Source organism: Zootoca vivipara, chromosome 2 (assembly GCF_965207765.1).
Source record: "Zootoca vivipara chromosome 2, rZooViv2.hap1.1, whole genome shotgun sequence".
In the NCBI taxonomy this organism is placed as follows: Eukaryota; Metazoa; Chordata; class Lepidosauria; order Squamata; family Lacertidae; genus Zootoca; species Zootoca vivipara.
The window spans coordinates 18,408,001-18,428,451 of NC_142584.1; the positions used below are offsets into that span (position 1 = coordinate 18,408,001).

Consider the following 20,451-nt stretch of genomic DNA (forward strand, 5'->3'; position numbering starts at 1 on the left):
TGTATACAGAAGCAAGTCTCTCGTGGAGGAAAGAGACCAGAAGGAAAGCAGCGCAGCCGAGCAACGTGGGTTTGCCTTGCCAGTCAACAAGTGCTCCTTTTGGAAAGGGAGGCCGTCGAAGTGGAGCACCGCCGTCCTCTTCCTCCTCCTCACTCCAAGGACGCTAAAGTGGGGACTTCCGTCCGGGTGGTTCTCGACTCCAGAGAAACTTCCACCATTACCTCCAAAAGCGAAGACGACTTCTTAACCCTGGCCGCCTCCAGGCTGAGCCGCAAGAAAAGGGTCATCGGGGCCGCCATTGGGGTGGCCATGGTGCTGGTCCTCCTGGTGGCCATTCCTTTGCTGGTCCACAGCTCCAAGACCACCTCGCACTACGAGATGTTGGGCAGCTGCCGCATGGTCTGCGACCCCTACACGCCCCAAACCCATGGGGCGGCTTCGGCAGAGGCAAGCCAGGAGTTGGCCGTCATCTCGCCGCCTCCCCACGTGTCCGGAGGGAAAGGAGACCCGGGGAGGAAGGGCAAGTCGGGGATCCGTGGGCCGCCGGGCCCTCCGGGGCCACCTGGGCCCAGAGGTCCAGCCGGGGAGCCGGGGAGGCCTGGCCCTCCAGGCCCACCCGGCCCAGGGCCTGGGGGATATATCCCATCTTTCTACAGCCCTAAGATTGCCTTTTATGCAGGACTGCGGAAGCCGCATGAAGGGTACGAGATCCTGCGCTTCGACGACGTGGTGACCAATGTGGGGAACTACTACGAGCCGTCAAGTGGCAAGTTCACCTGCCCTCTGCCTGGCATCTATTTCTTCACCTACCATGTACTGATGCGGGGCGGTGACGGCACCAGCATGTGGGCAGACCTGATGAAGAACGGGCAGGTAAGGTGACACACCAACCCTATGAACTTTTGCCTTCCTGGGCCATCCTCTGTGCCCCCTCTGTCTCGCTTACCACTCTGTGTGCCATGCTCTCCGACTCTCCCCGCTGCGCCTGCAGACAAAGCCTATTGCACCCTCCCATTCCAACTGCAAACAGAATGGCCGCTCCACCGATAGCCTCAGCATCCTAGTTCCACTTCACCTGTAGCCCCTCTGATTTGTGTGTCCTCTTCCTCATGCCAAATGCACCTACCCACTCCCAATGCTACCTGCTCCCACACCTGGCCCCTCCCAGGCCAACTGCTAACCACACCCACTCTCATTAGCTCCTCCCAATCTTTCACACCGACTCCACCCACTCACCTTTTAAAAGTTCTTTTGCCCTCTGGCTTCTGCTCCTTGGCCACGATCAGGCACCATCTGCTATGTAGTCAAAGCCTGCATTTACTTTATGCGCGAAACCTCACTGTGCATTCAAAACACAGTGCGCAGTTTCAGTTATAGGGATCGAACAAGGGATTTGTCACAAAGACCAGGAGGACATCCCACCCGGCCTGACCCCAAGTTAGCAGGGTGTGTGTGATAATTCTTCTTAACTCCAGAGTACTTTTTAGTAAGAAATTACTTTCCTGCAAATGATGTGTGCTTACTTCTTCCCGGACAGGCTTTCTATTAATTAAACAACACAAGCATGTCGGTCTTACAAAGCTCTACACGTTTTATTAATCGGAGGTGCTACACTGAAAATAACCCTGTATTTATAAATAGGCATTTATATTAAGAGTTCCCGGGGGGGGAGGGGGGAGGCTTAACAAATGAATATCCGGCACGTAATCCCACTGAGCTTTCTTTGACGTCCCTTTTCCCACAAACAACACCACACAAAACACTTCAATATTCGGATGTGCAATCCAGCATAACTCTCCGTTGAGTTTAAAAATCACCTTAAATTGGAAGCTGTCTTTGCGTCTAACCTGCCTCCTCTTTTCTCCATGCTTTGGGGTGCTTAGCTTTTTAAAAATTTTAAAGGGAGGGTTTAATAGATAAAATATGAAGCAGTGCCCTGTGCAGAAAGCAATTTTATTCATTATTCCAAAATGAGGAGAGGTTCTAATTTCATAAACGATCGGAGCAAACCTAAAGGAAAAGAGTGATTTCCACATTTTCCATATACACATCTATGGTATCTGATATGGAACAGGGTTCTGTTTTCTTTTTAGAAATGCTGCTTACATTGATTCAGTGCGAAACTACTTTAAAATGCCATAACTAAACAAATATTTCCTGCCAGCTTACACAGAATTGTGAAATCTAAACTTTGTGCAACAAACATCACATCCAGTGCACGGACAAACATGCATTCTCCTAAACAAGGTGTGTCTAGTTTGTGAAGTTTAATAGGATTTGCATTGATCAGAGAGAAATTGGAGCCTACTGAATGCTTGAAAATTGCGTGAATGGACCTTATTAGTCTGTAAGACAGTCAGTAGATGTAAGATAATCTTCCGGTTTATGGAATGTTACAGTAATTGCTTATTTTATACATACACACACATTTGCTAAAGTTGTGTGCCTCCATCTAGAAATTGTACGCCAAACAGGATACATAGTATAACTGCAAGGGTATTTAAACAGCTTTTAAAATTTCCCACTGTGCATCTCTAGTAAGAAATATGGGGAAATATGTGTTTGTCTATCTAAGCTACTTAAAAGATGATACATACATGCATGTGTGAACATAGTGTAAATTTGTGCCCAATATGTATTGCTAAACACTAAATATTATTTTATCACCTAAACTACATAATCAGTATTATATTGAATACAAAAGCACATATAAACATATTAAATTCTAATTGATTATGATAATATACATCAATTTTGTGCTTTACAATTAAGATGTATTCAGTTACGTATAATTGTTGCAGGGAGTGTGTGTTGTATTTTATCCTATGCATACAGCATTGTGACTCACAATCTAGCTTCAACTCCACTTTTAGCAGTGAATAACATACAACAATTAATACCTTTATATACCTGTTATCTGCATGATATTCTATATATACTTGCAAATCCTTTCTACATGCACATTTTTCTGTACTCATAACTATAAATTATACATATATAAAAACTTGGTAACAGTTTCATTCCAGTTACATGTCCATGTGAACATAATGATTTGCTTTTACATGAACTGCATGTAAGATGTTCAAATGAAAAGAGAGCATTTTGCTACTCCATGGGGTTATATGAATTTGAAAGAGAAGCAGAGCTACTTATTTTTTAAATAAACCAACTCCATGCCAAATGCAGTCCAATAACACTTCAATATCTTCTCACATGTTATAGGACTTCAAGTTCATTTCCCTTCATCTATATGTCTTTCTGTCCATCAAAAGTCCCTTTCGTCCTTTCTTCTTCAGCTAGATTTCAATAAACTCACTTCCACGACCTCTGGCACATCTTTATATTTATTAGCAAACACTTCGAAGCTGCAGGCAGGTGCAAAGTTTTCAAGAAGTACATTTTATTTAGTTGCTTTTAAAGGGGGTGTGTGCATCTGTTTACTGAATGAGCTTTCGTGAGTCCGAAAGGCAAGCTCTAGAAGCCATCTGCCAGGGGAGGACTCCCCCCCCCCAAAAAAAATTAAAAGTAAGAAACACATACACACACAACTCCGCAACTAGGACTGACACCACATTATTAAACAGGTGAAGTTACATTCAAGTCTCATTTTCAATGCTTTCCATTTACTGAAGATAAACAAGCAATTGATCTGAATTTTTTTAAACACATCCCCGTTCTCCTTCAGCAAGCCCCCACATCCCTGAACTAATGAAAGCAAACTCTCAGGAGAAGGGATCTGTCATCTCCACAGAATCAATAGGCGTATTTACATATGCTAGCCGAGTTCAGGAAAAAAAAAAAAAAGACTATAGGAGACACTAGCGTTAAATGTGAATGCAGCACGCGTTGATTGCATGTACACACACACAGAGCGTTTTACGTCGGGAAAAGATCCTTGAATCACCAGTAATATAGCCCTGCTGTTCGAAATTCTGGACCAGCCAAACTCAGTAAGCGGCTGTTTTTACTGCCCTGTGCATTTTTATAAACAAATAAATAAATAAATACCACATCAGAATGGGGGGGGGGGGCTGTTTCACCCCGTATGGGTTAGGAGTGTACACAGTGTGACTCTGGAGCAGGAAACCTCACTCCCCGTGAGGCAAACATACCAGTTGCTTTGAACCAGACAGTGAACACACACACACTCAACCTATAATGCATAGGTTTTCAACCTTTTTGTGGTCCATGGCTCACTTGACACAACTATCTTCTCTCTGCGGCGCCCCTGTGGGGCTCAGGAGCCCAGTTATGCCACCCTCTGCCTGCAGGGCCGGCAGCACCTCGCCGCTTTTGGACACCCTCTTTTGTGAAATGTTCCCTCAGCCTTCTCTCCCTCCTCCTTGGGAGTCCTCTGGGCAGTTGCAGCAGCTGCTCCTGGTATCTGAGCTGCCCCAAAGAGAAGTGCCTCCTCAACACTGCCCCACAGGGGCCTAGGAAGCACTCCCTGGCGAGCGCCAGAGGCACCATTCACCCAGGGAGCTTGTAGCCAGGGCTGCTGCTGCGATAAACAGCTGTGGCCTTCGGGAGGCAGAGATGCAAGAGGGCATCAGAGGAGGAAGAGAAGGAAAGAGGGACAGGGGGTGGTGTTTCCCGCGGCACCCCGACCATCACTCAAGGCACCCCAGGGTGCCACAGCACCCTGGTTGAAAACCACTGCTGTAATGTATAGAGTAGCCTCAGGTCATCTCGGAGCGCAAGTCAGAATTGACCCCAGAGCCAGGGAGCTAAGCTGTTGTCCATGCGCCCACTATGGGTTTGTTGTCTCCACACTTTTAAGAAAGCCCAGCGCTGACCGTTTCCTATTCCATTGCTTTTCCAAACTACTTTCCAACTATAACAGATATTTGACAGTTTCCTCAGAGAAGTGATTGAAATGATCTATTTTAAGTTTTGGCGGGAGGGGTGGGGAGATTCTGCAGCCCAATTAATCTCACCCCACTTCCCTCCCTGCAGAAATATATTAGGGAGAGTGCCAATCGCCCTCTCGGCCTGTTCATTGATTTCAGTCACTGATTTCAGCACAGTCAGTTTCACCCAGGCCTTCAATAATTTCAACATTAATATCACGGTTCCGTCTCCCTTGCAAAAATAATAAAAATAAAAAAATCAATTAATTTCTAGCAATATTTGTATATCCAAAGTGCCACTAAGGATAAATTTGGAGTTTTTTCCCTGATTGGTGTTAGGGGAAAAAATTATAATGGCATGGCTCTATTGATCTGAATGCCAATTTACATCAAGGCAAATCTCCACCTCCACCTCACCCGCAAGTGATACAAGAAAACATCTAAAGGCCTAAGTAATGCTGATCGTGATTTATGCTTCCCCCCCCTTTCTTCCCTCCCACCAGCTTAGAATAAAGATTTCCCCTCCTTAAAATCGCAAAAAAACCCAACACCCTGTAATAAGAAAATGAACGCTGAGATGGAAGGGTTAATACGTGGTGTTTTTTTCCAGGGTGCTTTTAAATAGATTTCGACACCTTCACAATTTGTGCTTGGTGAAGAGGAACAATTGCCTGTTTATTAAATAATAAATAGCGGGGAGGATAGAAACTGACATGGCAACTGGTAATATTGGTTCAGTCAATTCGTCCCTGGAGACCTGTTTGCAGTCAATTTGTCAGCAAGAAGCTCTCTCTTTTTTTATTTGAGTTTTAATACCAAAATGCCTCCTGTCAATGGAGATCAGGGGCGAGCAATACCCCTGTCTTTACCTCTGATCCCGGACTAATAAAACAGCCCCCTTTTTTCCCCCTTCCCCGCCGCTACTCTTCCTCCTACTCTTTTCTAAATTTATGTAGCTTTTTTAAAAAAATAAAAAAGCCAGGGCATTAAAATAGAAAAATCACTGTAAGATTTATGTATAACTGTGGCAATAAATCTAGCAGCAACGTAAGCACGAGCAAGGAGGGGGCTACACTGCTGTAATCTTGAGAGATGCAACAAGGTGCATCCGAGAGCTGACTGTCTGAAAGACGGGGGGGGGGGCGACAAACCGCTCTCTTCAATTGTTCTTGGACTCCATCTCCCATCAGCTCCAAGCGTGATGACGGATGGTTCGTCGGGGAGGATGGGAGCTGGAACCCAGCACCAGGGCACCACATTGGCCACCCTGACCCGAAACGTTCTTGCGCAGGTGCCAAGCCACATTCGATCGGCCCTTTTCCTTGTGCGGCTCCCCGAGCTCAGTTGCAGTCTATCCCACTCATAGCGGAAAGCCAACGAGGGCTTAAACGTCAAGCAGGGTTTGTTGTAATTAAGTCCCCAAACGTTTGTTGCAGCTTGAGCCTGTAATAGCTTGTAAATACGAAGATGGCGTGCGCACACAAAACCTGCTTTTGAACATAGGCACAAGAATGTGTTTTTCTCCCTGCTGCTCCAAGAAGCCAGGCCTTCTTGGTAGTGGTCCCAGCCCAGTGGAATGCCCTCCCATCAGATGTCAAGGAAATAAACTACCTGACTTTTAGAAGACATCTGAAGGTCGCCCTGTTAAGGGAAGTTTTTAATGTTTGATGTTTTATCGTGTTTTTAATATTCTGTTGGGAGCCGCCCAGAGTGGCTAGGGAAACCCAGCCACATGGGCAGGGTATAAATCATAATAATTATTACTACTAATATCTGGAGCAAGGGGGCCAATGTTTCAAAGGCTAGAGGGAATGGCATGGCACCTAGGCAAGCTGGGGCCCTATTCTGGGTTCTCGCCAGAAATTATGGGGGATTTGCAGGAGAGCTCCAGCTTTACCTGCAGAAGGTGCAATCCCTGGAACCCCAGGAATGGCTTGCAGCAGTGGGGGTGGGGGTGGGGTGGGGATTCCTGTCTGAAACCCTGGAGAGCTACTAAAAAGAACCTGCTGGATCAGGCTGGTGGCCCATCAAGTCAGCATCCTGTTCTCAAAGTGGCCAACCGGATGTTTAGAGGAAGCCCGTAAGCAGTCCCTGAGAACTGCCAGCCAGTGAAGAAAATACATTGTACTGAGCCACATGGACCAATGGTCTGGCGTTGTGTTCATGTTATCTAGGGACGCGGGTGGCGCTGTGGTCTATACCACTGAGCCCCCTAGGTTTGCTGATTAGAAGGTTGGCAGTTCAAATCCTCACGATGGGGTGAGCTCCCGTTGCTCTGTCCCAGCTCCTGCCAACCTAGCAGTTAGAAAGCACACCAGTGCAAGTAGATAAATAGGTACCGCTGGAGCGGGAAGGTAAACGGCGTTTCCGTGTGCTCCGGTTTCCGTCACGGTGTCCCGTTGCACCAGAAGCAGTTTAGGCATGCTGGCCACATGACCCAGAAAGCTGTCTATGGTCAAACCCTTTCAGCCTGAAAGTGAGATGAGTGCCGCACCCCATAGTCGCCTTTGACCGAACGTAACTGTCCAAGGGTCCTTTACCTTTTTTTTTTTAGCCTTTTTCATGTTACCGGTAGCTATTAAAAATAATAATAATGCAGCTATTGAAAACTAGCATTTTTTCAGCCCACCCCTCTAACTCTCACTGCCCGTTCCATCCTTCCTCAGTACAAACATACATACTTAGACTGCTTTTATGTCTCATCTTTTTGTCCAAGGAGCTTGAGGTTCTGCCCCTCTTTTAATCCCCACACCCAACTTTGTGAGATAGGTTAAGCTGAGAGGCATTGACTGGCCCAAGGTCAGCCAGTAAGCTTCATGGCCAGGTGGAGATTCGAACCCTGCACTCCCAGGTCTTAGTTGGACCCTCTAACCATTGGACTATACACTAACGTCCGAAAGGAGCTCCCTAGGAGATAAGAGGCACGGAAATGAGACTAGTAGACTTCGGGGCAGCATAGGATTTGGAATTCCCATGCCCTTGGCAGGGCGTAAAAAATGAAACACACACACACACAGCATTTTGGAAAGGGCCAGGCTGTTATTCCTTCTTGAAACTGTTTGATCTGGGAGACACAGGGCAGCAGCTCCTTGTAGTAAAACCCTGGAGCGTTCCCAAGTAGATCAAACTGGTTCTTGCCTTTCCTGGCCAGTCGCTCTCAATATCCATCACTTAGTCAGTCCCAAATCCCACATCAGGGGGACATGTTCTTGGCTTCTATCCTTCCCTGAGCGTTATGTATGTGTTTTTAGGCTACACACACACACACACACACACACACACACACACACACACACACACCCCGAGACTCGCTTACAGAGTCTACGCATAACACTTCCAGAATGGCTCAAGTAAGTAAAATTTAGCAGGCATTAGGCGATGTCAGGAGTGGTTTAAATCTTAAATAATCAGGGCAGAGGTAAGGCTCAAACCTTCCTGGAAATTATAACCTCTGCCCTGCAAATATTTACTCCTATTTCAAGATGTGTGGGTCGGAAAGGAGACAAGTCTGAGCCCTCTGCAGATGCCTCGACAAACGGTCTTCTTTCGCTTGGCTCCAAGGACAGATAGAGGCTCATATTAAATCCCTAGATCTTCTTTCCAATGCCATAATTCTATGCAGTTTTCCAAGGGAGATTTTGTTGCTCTGAGTTAAGCAAATGAAACATCTTTCCCTTGCAGAGTCACAGAAAGCTTGCACATTGGGGTGGGGGTGGGTTTTGAGACGCCCTTCTTGTCTCAGCAGAGTTCTCCGAGATCCCCACCCATGGCAATTGGCAGGCATCCACATTGACAGAACTAATTGGCAAGCGGAGGGGAAAGATGGAAATTAAACAGGCCAGGGAGAGAATCACCCACCCACAGGCCCTTCAGAGTAGGTCCCCTGCCCGGGTCATGGATGTCATAGAATTGGAGTGTGTTTGTCAGTGACTTGCCCAGCTGTGTCAAACGTGTGGGTAAACACAGAAGAGTCCACTGTAATTCAATAATCACTTGGCAACTAGGATTTATTTTTAAAGAAAAGTGCAAAAATAAAATTGTACAAGGAGATGCGGGAGCATTTTAAAAAAAGTCTTTCAGAAGCCATGAAGACTGTTCTTGCACCTCAAAGGCACTGCTGTTTAAGAACTCACAGGGAAATATATAAGTATGGTTGCCACCTGCCCCACGAGCTTCTGTGCCATTTGGAATGTTCTAACACCGCAAAGCAGAGCTTTCCAAGCCATGTGTCGCGACATGTTAGTATGTCGGTTGCAGTGTGTCAATATGTCATGCGAACGCTCCTTCCGGGGCTGGAAAGTGGTTAGTTTAACCTCCGCTTTGCTAGTAAAACTGAATTGCCATGCCGCACGAAATGAAGCATGTCTAAAAAATGTGTCGCCAACATGAAAAGTTTGGAAAGCTCTGCTGTGATGGAACATGCAAAGCCAAGACTACCGGGAAAAGCTTGATCTGTTCTGCCTTCTTTTTGATGAGTGGCCTTGAAGGCAGAGACACTTGTCAGAAATAGGGTGTGAAAAGCTGGCAATTCTGTCCATCACCCCCTCCCCCAAAAGCCCTGTATCCCACCCTTTCACCAGTAAGCTCAGGGTGGCATTCAGATAGGATCCCCACCCATCCACCACATGTTATCCTCACATCCGCCATACGAGAAACAGGACATGACCAAGGTCACCCAGGGAGTATAATAATAAAATAAGAATAATAATTTATTATTCGTACCCCGCCCATCTGGCTGGGTTTCCCCAGTCACTCTGGGCGGCTCCCAACAGAATATTAAAAATGCAATAAAACATCAAACATTAAAAACTTCCCTAAACAGGGCTGCCTTCAGATGTCTTCTAAAAGTCACATAGTTGTTTATTTCCTTGACATCTGATAGGAGGGTGTTCCACAGGGTGGGCCCACCACCGAGAAGGCCCTTTGCCTGGTTCCCTGTAACTTTGCTTCTCACAGTGAGGGAACAGCCAGTAGACCCTTGGAGCTGGACCTCAGTGTCCGGGGCTGAACGACGGGGGTGGAGAGCATCATTGCTGAGTACCCAGCTCTTGGGAATCCAAGTCCCGTGCTCCGACTGCAACCCTGCTGAACCATCTCTCAGTATTCTAGGTCGTAATCTTGGTGGTGTATCTTTCATAATCAGAGGTATTAGCTCCATGTGCTTGAGCAGTGTGGTGCAGTGGGCACAGGCGTAGGTTTGGATACGGGAAACCAAAGCAGGATCAAATCCCTCCTCTTGGTGAAGTTTATTTGGGCAAGTCATTCCCTTGCAGGGTTGTTATGAGAATACATGGGGGAAGGACATTCAAGTGTTTTGTCCACGGGAAAGCTTCCTTAAAATAATAAGGAACAGTGCAGTAGAGTAAAAAGCAGCAACAAGCCACTTTAGGTGTTCCAGTATGGGGACAGCATTGTCACAAACAAATAGCAATGTCAGGTGACATCTGCGGCTTAGTGCACCAATTTTATGCCACCAGAGATAATGTTATGGAATGATATACAGTGGTACCTCGGTTTACAAACACAATTGGTTCCGGAAGTCTGTACTTAACCTGAAGCGAACTTTCCCATTGAAAGTAATGGAAAGTGTATTAATCCATTCCAGACAGGTCCGCGGAGTACTTAAAATGAAAATACTCAAACCGAGGCGTACTTAAACCGAGGTATGACTGTATAACCTTTAAACCTTGCCGTTATCAATTTACTCTTCTGGAGCACCACTTCTGATATTTGGTGGTGCCTAAATGCCTTTGGATCATTCACAGAGAAGACACACACACCCTCGATGCACACACTCACCCCCCCCCCAATATGTGTGTGTTTGTGTGTGTATAATAATGGGGCAGAAGGCGCTTGTTAATAATGGCATGTTTCAGCAATACTAGGAGCTTCTTCCCAAAGGGCCTCAGCCTTGCTTTGTGGACCAAAAAAATCAGAGCTGCAGAAACCGAGGTACGGAAAAAGAAGCGGGGAGAATCACTGAAGCCTGCATAGTTACCGGTTCTCTGTCAGGACTGCAAAGAATAGATTTGCTCTGCCTTGGCTGCCCAGAACCACCCTTTCATATCTCATTGCCGCCTCCAGTTTTGTGACCCTGTGCCTTACTTCCTTTGTAATGCTAGAGCAAAAACGAGGACTCTGTACATACCATACAGTTAAAGCACAATTAAAGCACCCACCTACCCTAGAAGGGACCCAGGTGGCGCTGTGGTTAAACCACAGAGCCTAGGGCTTGCTGATCAGAAGGTCGGCAGTTCAAATCCCTGTGACGGGGTGAGCTCCCGTTGCTTGGTCCCAGCTCCTGCCAACATGGGTGTACCCAGCATGGGGCAGGAGGGGGCAGCTGCCCCTCCCTAGAGAAGCAAAAGGGGGGGGGAGCTCCTGCGCAGCAAAAAAAACAAACAGCCGGCAGCGGAGTGCAGAGTTGCAGTGTTCATCCTCAGTGTGGACCATTCCCTGGGACAGGGAAGGATTGCTGGGTCACCTCTGTTGGTTTTTGCATCGTAAAGGTTCCCTCTAAGTCCCTTTCTAGCCAGCAGCTAAATCACTCTAATCCTAGTTACATTGTTTTGCTTTTGTTATTGTTGCTTGATTATTTTACTCTCATAGCTGCTAGTTTATGCTCGCCTTGCATAAAGAGTAAATAATGCTCTATAATAATCAGTAGTAGTAAGAATGATGATGATGATGATGATGATAATAATAATAATAAATATTTAATATAGAAAATAAATAAATAAAATTCTATCAATAATAAATTATATTCTTCAAATCTCCAGTAAATTGTCAAGATTACTAAATGACCTTTGGCCTAATTACTTGACCTAATCTTAGAGCTGTACCACAGTGAAGATAGCCTGCTTTGCATGCAGAAGGTCCCTGGCATCTCTAGGTAGGATTGGGAATCTTCTTTATGAAACTTGTAGGTTCAATCCCCATATGGGAGAGCCACATATTATTGCATTACAGGGGGTTGGACTAGATGACCACTAGGACCCCTCGATCTCTGAGGTACTTTCTGGGCAGAATAGTAGTGCTATTAACGCCAAGGTTGCAGGTTCTATCGCCATATGAGAAAGTTGCATATTATTGCGTTACAGGAGGTTGGACTAGATGACCCCCAGGGTCCCATCAAAACTTTGAGGTACTATTCCTGGGTTGACAGGATAATAGTGCTGATAACCCCTATGATGCAGGTTCAATCCCCATTTGGGCAAGCTGCATATTATTGGTTGGCAGGATAGTAGTGCTGATAAAGCGAAATTTTTGCAGGCCCAATCCCCATATGGGATAGGTGCATGTTCTTGCATTACAGGGGGTGGGACTAGATGACCACCAGAAGCAGATGTAGCTTGGGGGGTCGCTTAACACCATAATCTTCAACATTTTCTGAGGGAAAGAGGGGCACCCTACCATACTCTCCTCCGGTGAGAGTACTCCTTAATTTTCCTACATCTTTAAAAGATGTGGTTATTGAATTCAGTTAAGACATGTAATTAGAATAGAAATTTTAAAAAATTCAAGCAAATAATTGTAATAACTACTGTATAACTACCATAATAAAACACTGCTATAATTATATATAATAAATTTTTGTTTCATTCGCCTTTTCCGTGCTGAAATGTCACAACCTGGATGACCATGGCTTGCCCCCCCCCCTAGATTTGTTCCTGGGTACGCCCATGCCTGCCAACCTAGCAGTTCGAAAGCACGTCAAAATGCAAGTAGATAAATAGGGACCGCTCCGGCGGGAAGGTAAACGGCATTTCCATGTGCTGCTCTGGTTTGCCAGAAGCGGCTTTGTCATGCTGGCCACATGACCTGGAAGCTGTACGCCGGCTCCCTCGGCCAATAATGCGAGATGAGCGCGCAACCCCAGAGTCGGTCACGACTGGACCTAATGGTCAGGGGTCCCTTTACCTTTACCTTTACCCTAGAGAATCCTAGGAACTGTAGTTCACCCCATCACAGAGCTACAATCCCCAGCTCCCTTAAACTAGAATTCCCAGGATTCTTTTCTTTTGTTGATTAAATGGTGTGTACACAGCTAAAGATGCAAGCTCTGGATCGTGCAGAATCACATTGCTTACTGCTTCCTAAAGATCAGATGTGGCCTTCAAACCCACTTCAGCTTTGGGCTTCTAATTAATTCTCGAGAGAAGATGCACTTCAGCTTCCTTAACTCACTCACTGAACCCTTTCAGAGTCACAGCTGGAGTTGTGGCCCTCCAGAGGTTGTTAGACTACAACTCCCATCAGCCCCAGCCAGCGTGGTCAATGGTCAGGGGTTGTAGCCCAGCAACACCTGCAGGGCCCCGGATTCCCCGTCCCTTCCATATGCCAAATTGCCTGACAGGAGATGGTGGCAGCGAAAACTATTTCTACAGTTGCCATGTGTCCTCTTTTTCCAGGACACATCCTCTTTTTTCAGGGGTAAAATTTCCGTATGGGTGCATTTTTTAAAAAAATTGCCAAAATGTTTCTTGCTATATTTTCTGGATAAGACATAGACATAACTGGTTGCTGAAGACTTTCCTCTTCTCTTCTCCTGCCCCCCTCAGCAATATATCACAGCTTCTAGCCTGCATATAGTAGGGATATTTCAAATGAGAGTCGTCATAGCGTCCTCTCTTTTTTGCTCTTCAAAATATGGCAACCCTAGCTATTTCTATTATGTTTATATTTTCGTCCCCTGCCCTCTGCCTTCGATACCCCCCCAAATAAATATATGTCTAATTCTGATTGAAATCTGCCCCTTGAAGCTGCAGTCCCAATTCCACAGCCGTCACTCGGTGTGTGTGAGAAAACGCTAGAGGAATTATGGTCAGTTCATCAACAGACAGCAATTCCTTCTGACTTCTCTCCAGAGTCATTTTTAAAACACATCTACATTCCCGGGCACCGTGCTGCTCTCCGACACACTGTCATAAACACCCTCATCGAATGAAGCCCTGCCAGCTCAGGCTGTGATCCTGTCAGCTCATCCAAGTTTAGCTGCCTCACTAGTTGGACAGGAGGCCACTGAGGAGAACTCTGGTGGATCAGCAGGGGGCGCTGTCCCCTGTCGGTGGCCAGCAGCCCAGGTATATAGGTAAAGGTAAAAGATAAAGGACCCCTGGACGGTTAAGTCCAGTCAAAGGCGACTATGGGGTTGCGGTGCTCATCTCACTTTCAGGCTGAGGGAGCTGGCGTTTGTCCACAGACAGCTTTCCAGGTCATGTGGCCAGCATGACTAAACCGCTTCTGGCGCAATGGGACACCGTGACAGAAACCAGAGCGCACGGAAATGCCATTTACCTTCCCGACGCAGCGGTACCTATTTATCTACTTGCACTGGTGTGCTTTTGAACTGCTAGGTTGGCAGGAGCTGGGACAGAGCAACAGGAGCTCAGCCCATCGCGGGGATTTGAACCACCAACCTTCCCATCGGCAAGCCCAAGAGGCTCAGTGGTTTAGACCACAGTGCCGTCCACTCCCACAGCCCGGGTGTATACCATGCAGCTAAGAGCCCCTCGGTCAGGGCTGATTCCCTGGGGCTCTTTGACAATTTTACATATAAAACAGTGTTTGAAACTCCCATTGTTCTAGGCGCATTTTGCGACAGGGAATTTCATTAGCGTGAGCGGTTTCTGAGCTCTGGGTGCAGTACTGCGCCTGAGATTTCAGATTTAAACTGCAGAGTGGAAGGAAGGGAGGACGTTTTTCTGCCTCCCCACTTCCAGCTACTCTCTGAAGACTGGAGAAGAGACCCTCTTAAGGATATTAGCGGCGGTGGGCAGGGGAAGGAAAAGACCATGTTAAAAATGAACATAAGATTTTAGCTGCAGTTCCTTCATTTTCAGCTTTGCATTCTTGTTATAAAAAAGCACGCCTAGACATTCCGTTGTTCAGCCCATAACCTAGGTCTAAGGTGCCATAGAGCTCTGAGCTTTCATATCTCAGTTTCTAACTGATATACAAGCCTTACCTCCTCTAACACCTTTGGATTGTTCAGAAGTGATCCCATACCCCCTCTGTGTCAGAGAAGCCATTCAAGGGCAGTAGATCCTACACCAAGTTCAGCTCTAATGTTCAGAGAGAGCAAACATCTCCTTACACACAAGTGTCCTGGCCCCAACTCCTATCACCCGAGCAAAACCATGACATGCTTCATTTGCACTGGCAACAATGTGCAATGAAAGTGAGACCTCCAACAAAACGTTGCAGTGAACCTCACCTGACAGGAGGGCGACAAGCCAGTCAGCCATGCTGTCCTCTGGAAGAACATCCCACCTCACTCTTCAATTCCAGTCCCCATTTTCTTTTTTTCTTTTCCAACTATCAGTCAACATTCTGTGTCTACAAGGGAGCATGCTCAGTCCTCATAAGGCTATTTTTCTCTGGGCAGCTTCCAATGTATATAGAAACATAAAGGTAAAGGTAAAGGGGCCCCTGACCATTAGGTCCAGTCATGACCGACTCTGGGGTTGCACGCTCATCTCGCATTATTGGCCGAGGGAGCCGGCGTATAGCTTCCAGGTCATGTGGCCAGCATGACAAAGCCGCTTCTGGCAAACCAGAGGAGCACATGGAAACGCCGTTTACCTTCCCGCTATCATCTCGCTTTCAGGCTGAGGGAGCCAGCGTTTGTTCACAGACAGCTTTCTGGGTCATGTGGCCAGCAGGACTAAACCGCTTCTGGCGCAACAGGACACCGTGACAGAAGTCAGAGCGCATGGAAACGCCATTTACCTTCCTGCCGGAGTGGTACCTATTTATCTACTTGCACTGGCGTGCTTTCAAACTGCTAGGTTGGCAGAAGCTGGGACAGAGCAACAGGAGCTCATCCCGTCACAGGGATTTGAACCGCCGACCTTCTGATCGGCAAGCCCAAGAGGCTCAGTGGTTTAGACCACAGCACCACCCGCGTCCCATTCAATAGCCACCTAAGGGTGTCAGTTGGAAAACAATAACACAAAATTGGCACCAGGAGGGAAGGAATGGAAATGGCTTGTTTGAGTCCCTTACCGTTTTCTGGAGGAGTTTCTAGTCAGTTGGCTAGAACCCGGGTGAGGACGCCTTGCAATATTTCCTACTTGTCTCTATCCTGTTTGCAGCTTGGATCTTTCCAAGTGACAAAGATTGAAAAGTCCATTCCGTGGGTGGCGGCAGAAATAGCCCCATTCCCCCAGATTTCTGGTTAGGTGGTAAAATGATCCGCAGCGCATGGGAGAATTATGTGGATGACTGGTTTCTGGTGTGGTTGCGAGTCCTCCATCAAAAGACACCATTTGGTCATTGGTCAACCATATTTACTGTATTTTGTATAAAACAGAGTTTAGTAGCTGGCAACAATTATAGGAGCAGCAACAGGTAGGCTCTGGTTAGCAGTGGGCCAATAGCAGGTGGCCAACATAGCAGACCCCCAGCAGAAGATGTTCTTACGATGGCAGGCTTGAAAGACAGGGCCTTATCAGTGGCTGCCCTGTTTCTGCAGAAATCCCTCAGCCAAGATGTAAGATTGACTCCCTCTCTATTCTCTTTGAAGCAGGTCCAGAAGACGTTTTCAATTTCCATCTGCTTTTAATTAGGAGGGTAGGTTATGGCCCTGCCAGATATTAATTTTATTGCATATTCGTGATACTTCGTTGTCATAGCCCCCTGTGCAGCCATGGCAGAGGTCGGTGGAGGGAGAAGCCAGCCAACCAGCCCAGTCTCGGGGGGGGGGGGAGTACATCCCTAGAGGCAGAGTTCGTATACAAGATCCAGTCCAGTCCTAAGTTCAGGAGTATCCATGTAGTCAGACGATCCAGGGGTCAAGAAAGCCAAGGGTCCAAGTTCACAAGAAGGAAGAAGCAGCAAGGTATGGCCAGGAACTATGACTGGAAACCCCGATTAAGAAAGCTGGAGCCAGCTGGTTCTCATCAGGAGCAAGAAGACTGATCAGCAGCAGGTGAAGTCTCATGATAGTATAAAGAGCAGTAATACTTGATCCCGCTTTTGATACGTTTTGCGTGTGCACAAGCCTTGGGGCCGCCAAACTTCTATGTTTCCAATGGGTGCCTGTTCTGCAGCTTCCTGCTAAAATCATGTACAGTGGTACCTTGGCTCTCAAACTTAATCCGCTCCAGAAGTCTGTTCCAAAACCAAGGCGTGCTTTCCCATAGAAAGTAATGCAAAACAGAATAATCTGTTCCAAACTTTTAAGAACAACCCCTAAAACAGCAATTTAACATGAATTTTTCTATCTAACGAGACCATTGATCTATAAAATGAAAGCAATAGTCAATGTACTGTACTATAAAATAAATAAGAGAGTATTGTAGATAAAAAAATTTAACTTTTTTTTTCTTAAACCCTGATGATAGTCATTGTATGGATGGGGGCCTTTTATCCATTTCCGCAGTCACACAATCAATCAATCAATCAGGTAGGTAGCCGTGTTTGTCTGACGCAGTCAAAATATATTTAAAAAATAAAAATAATTGTCCAGTAGCACCTTAGAGACCAACTAAGCTTGTTCTTGGTATAAGCTTTCATGTGCATGCACACTTCTTCAGATTCTTCAGGTATCTGAAGAAGTGTGCATGCACACGAACAAACTTAGTTGGTCTCTAAGGTGCTACTGGACACTTTTTTTAAAAAAAAATTCTATATATTTCTATCAATCAATCACTAGCTGAACTGGGTTCCACACAGTAAAAAAAAACCAAATTAACTGAAAAAGCCTCCAAAACAAAAACGCAAATGAAATAGCAAAAAGAAAAGCACCAAACCTAATCCGTTCCAGAAGTCCGTTTGACTTCCAAAATGTTCGAAAACCAAGGCGCAGCTTCTGATCAGTGCAGACACCCCAGAAAACAATAGCCAACAGCCGCATTGGACGTTCGGCTTCCAAAAAACATTCGAAAACCAGAACACTTACTTCTGGGTTTTCGGCGTTTGAGAGCCAAGGCATTTGAGAACCAAGGCACCACTGTATCTTTTTGTGACACAAACATTTGGGGCGGGGGTTGTCCTGCTTTTATGCTATAGGGAAGAAGGGGTGAGTGAAGGCCTACATCAGGAACAAGGAGGGGGAACACAGATCTACATTGGGATCTGCTGCACCCATGGATTCTGCCACCTGAGGCAGTACCCACACCTTGACTCCTGGGTAGGCCCCAGCCCTGTACCCATCAGTCATTACTCCCCAGCCCTAGACTACTTTTTCCTGTTTGGGGCATGCACACAGGTATCTCTGTGCCATTTTTCTGCACACCATTTTTATTTTAAAAAAATCATCATAGGAAGTAGGCAAGAGCCGACATTACTAGCGTTAGTTATGTTTCGCAGTGGGCATATTCAGTGCCAGGTTTACGTACAGTGGTACCTCAGGTTACAGGCACCTCAGGTTACAAACACTTTGGGTTACAGACTTCACTAACCCAGAAGTAGTACCTCGGGTTAAGAATTTTACCTCAGAATGAGAGCAGAAATCGCGCGGTGGCGGCAGCGAGAGGCCCCATTAGCTAAAGTGGTACCTCAGGTTAAGGACAGTTTAAGGTTAAGTTCCTAACCAGAGGTACCACTGTATAAGCCAAACAAGCTATAGCTTGTTTAGCTATAGCAGGCATCCCCAAACTTCGGCCCTCCAGATGTTTTGGACTACAATTCCCATCATGCCTGACCACTGGTCCTGTTAGCTAGGGATCATGGGAGTTGTAGGCCAAAACATCTAGAGGGCTGCAGTTTGTGGATGCCTGAGCTATAGCTTGTTTTAAAGCTTTTTAAGGAAAAAAAACTGGATGTATGTATAAGATAAAAAAACAAATACAGTGGTACCTCGGTTTACAAACACAATTGGTTCCGGAAGTCTCTACTTAACCTGAAGCGTACTTAACCTGAAGTGAACTTTAAAGTTCCATTGAAAGTAATGGAAAGTGGATTAATCTGTTCCAGACGGGTCCGCGGAGTACTCAACTTGAAGCATACTTTAACCCAAGGTATGAGTATAATTGGTTCCGGAAGTCCGTACTTAACCTGAAGCGTACTTAACCTGAAGCGAACTTTCCCATTGAAAGTAATGGAAAGTGGATTAATCTGTTCCAGATGGGTCCGCGGAGTACTTAAACTGAAAATACTCAAACCGAGGCGTACTTAAACCGAGGTATGACTGTAAAATAAAACCTACATACAGCAACAGTGTATTGTGTTGTGTAGACTCCTATGATGTAAGTCATGGGCCCCACCTGCTAGCCTGCTCCCTAAAATATCTCTGGTTTGCTCATTTCTATATATAGGGTGCCTACATTCCGCATGGACTGCTTGCATGGCAACATGTGCAAATGGCTTTAGATACCTATTAGGTCCATAAATTACCATATAGGATATATTCAACACAAAAAACAGCGACAATTTGTTGTTGACAAAGGACAGCTGGACATATAAAAGGCCCCATTACCTTCCTTAGGGCCTCATCAAACCTAAATCCGGCCCTGGGCATAATGGAGGCTTGTGCTTTGGGGGGAGGGGTGTTGTGTGGCTATCAATTTCCATTCTTGAAAAATTAATAATGCAGGGATATGCAAGACTGATACTTAGCTAAACTGAAATCTTAATCAAAAGGTATCGTGCAAGGCTTCCTGATCAAAAAAATAAGCCCTAATGTACAGTATGTACTGCGATTATAGGCTCCAATTGTTGAGACAATTGCTCTTCCAAACTACCGTGTTTACTCAAATGTAAATGTGCCATCGAATCTAATACGCACCTTAAATTCCACAACATAATTTGGCCAAAAAGGGTGAGCATTGGCTTCGAGTAAATACGTTAAGTTGCTAAAATTCCAGTGTGCTTTCAGCATGCGGCAGTCGGTGGAAATGGGCATGTTCGGATCTTTTAGGCCACCAGAAACAAAATGGTGAGACTGTGACTGAGTGAGGAGCAAACTGTAGTGGGGAATATAGTGTTAGAGGCTACCCACCAAACATCACCACTTAGGGCTGCCCTGACTTCCCTCAAAGAATTCTGGGCGCCGTGATTTGTTAAGGGTACTCATGTGTTTCAAATGGGCATTGAATGCACTTTAAATGTATGGTTTGGCTCTTCCCCTAGTTTAGGAGCTGAATGAAGTCAGGGAGGACATGACAGAATTGTATAAATTTATGCACGGTCTAGACCAGGCATCCCCAAACTTCGGCCCTCCAGATGTTTTGGACTACAATTCCCATCTTCCCCTACCACTGGTCCTGTTAGCTAGGGATCATGGGAGTTGTAGGCCAAAACATCTGGAGGGCCAAGTTTGGGGATGCCTGGTGTAGACGAAGAAAAAGGAGGAGGAGGAGGAGGAGGAGGAGGAGGAGGAGGAGGAGGGGAAGGAGGAGGAGGAGGAGGAGGAGAAGGAGGAGAAGGAGAAGAAGAAGAAGAAGAAGAAGAAGAAGAAGAAGAAGAAGAAGAAGAAGAAGAAGAAGAAGAAGAAGAAGAAGAAGAAGAAGAAGAAGAAGAAGAAGAAGAAGAAGAAGAAGAAGAAGAAGAAGAAGAAGAAGAAGAAGAAGAAGAAGAAGAAGAAGAAGAAGAAGAAGAAGAAGAAGAAGAAGAAGAAGAAGAAGATCTCCACTGGTTTTTAATCTGGAGGGTTGAA

General features: G+C 46.0%; 1 protein-coding gene across 1 annotated transcript in view; it reads left to right on the top strand.

The window, feature by feature from the left end:
- Positions 1–288: 288 nt before the first annotated feature.
- Positions 289–20,451, top strand: part of C1QL4 (complement C1q like 4) — a 34,471-nt gene continuing 14,308 nt past the window's right edge. Inside the window, exon 1 of the mRNA XM_035107948.2 lies at positions 289–873. Within this exon, the coding sequence (XP_034963839.1) occupies positions 310–873 (564 nt within the window). The 5' untranslated portion in view covers positions 289–309. The remainder of the gene's footprint in view (positions 874–20,451) is intronic.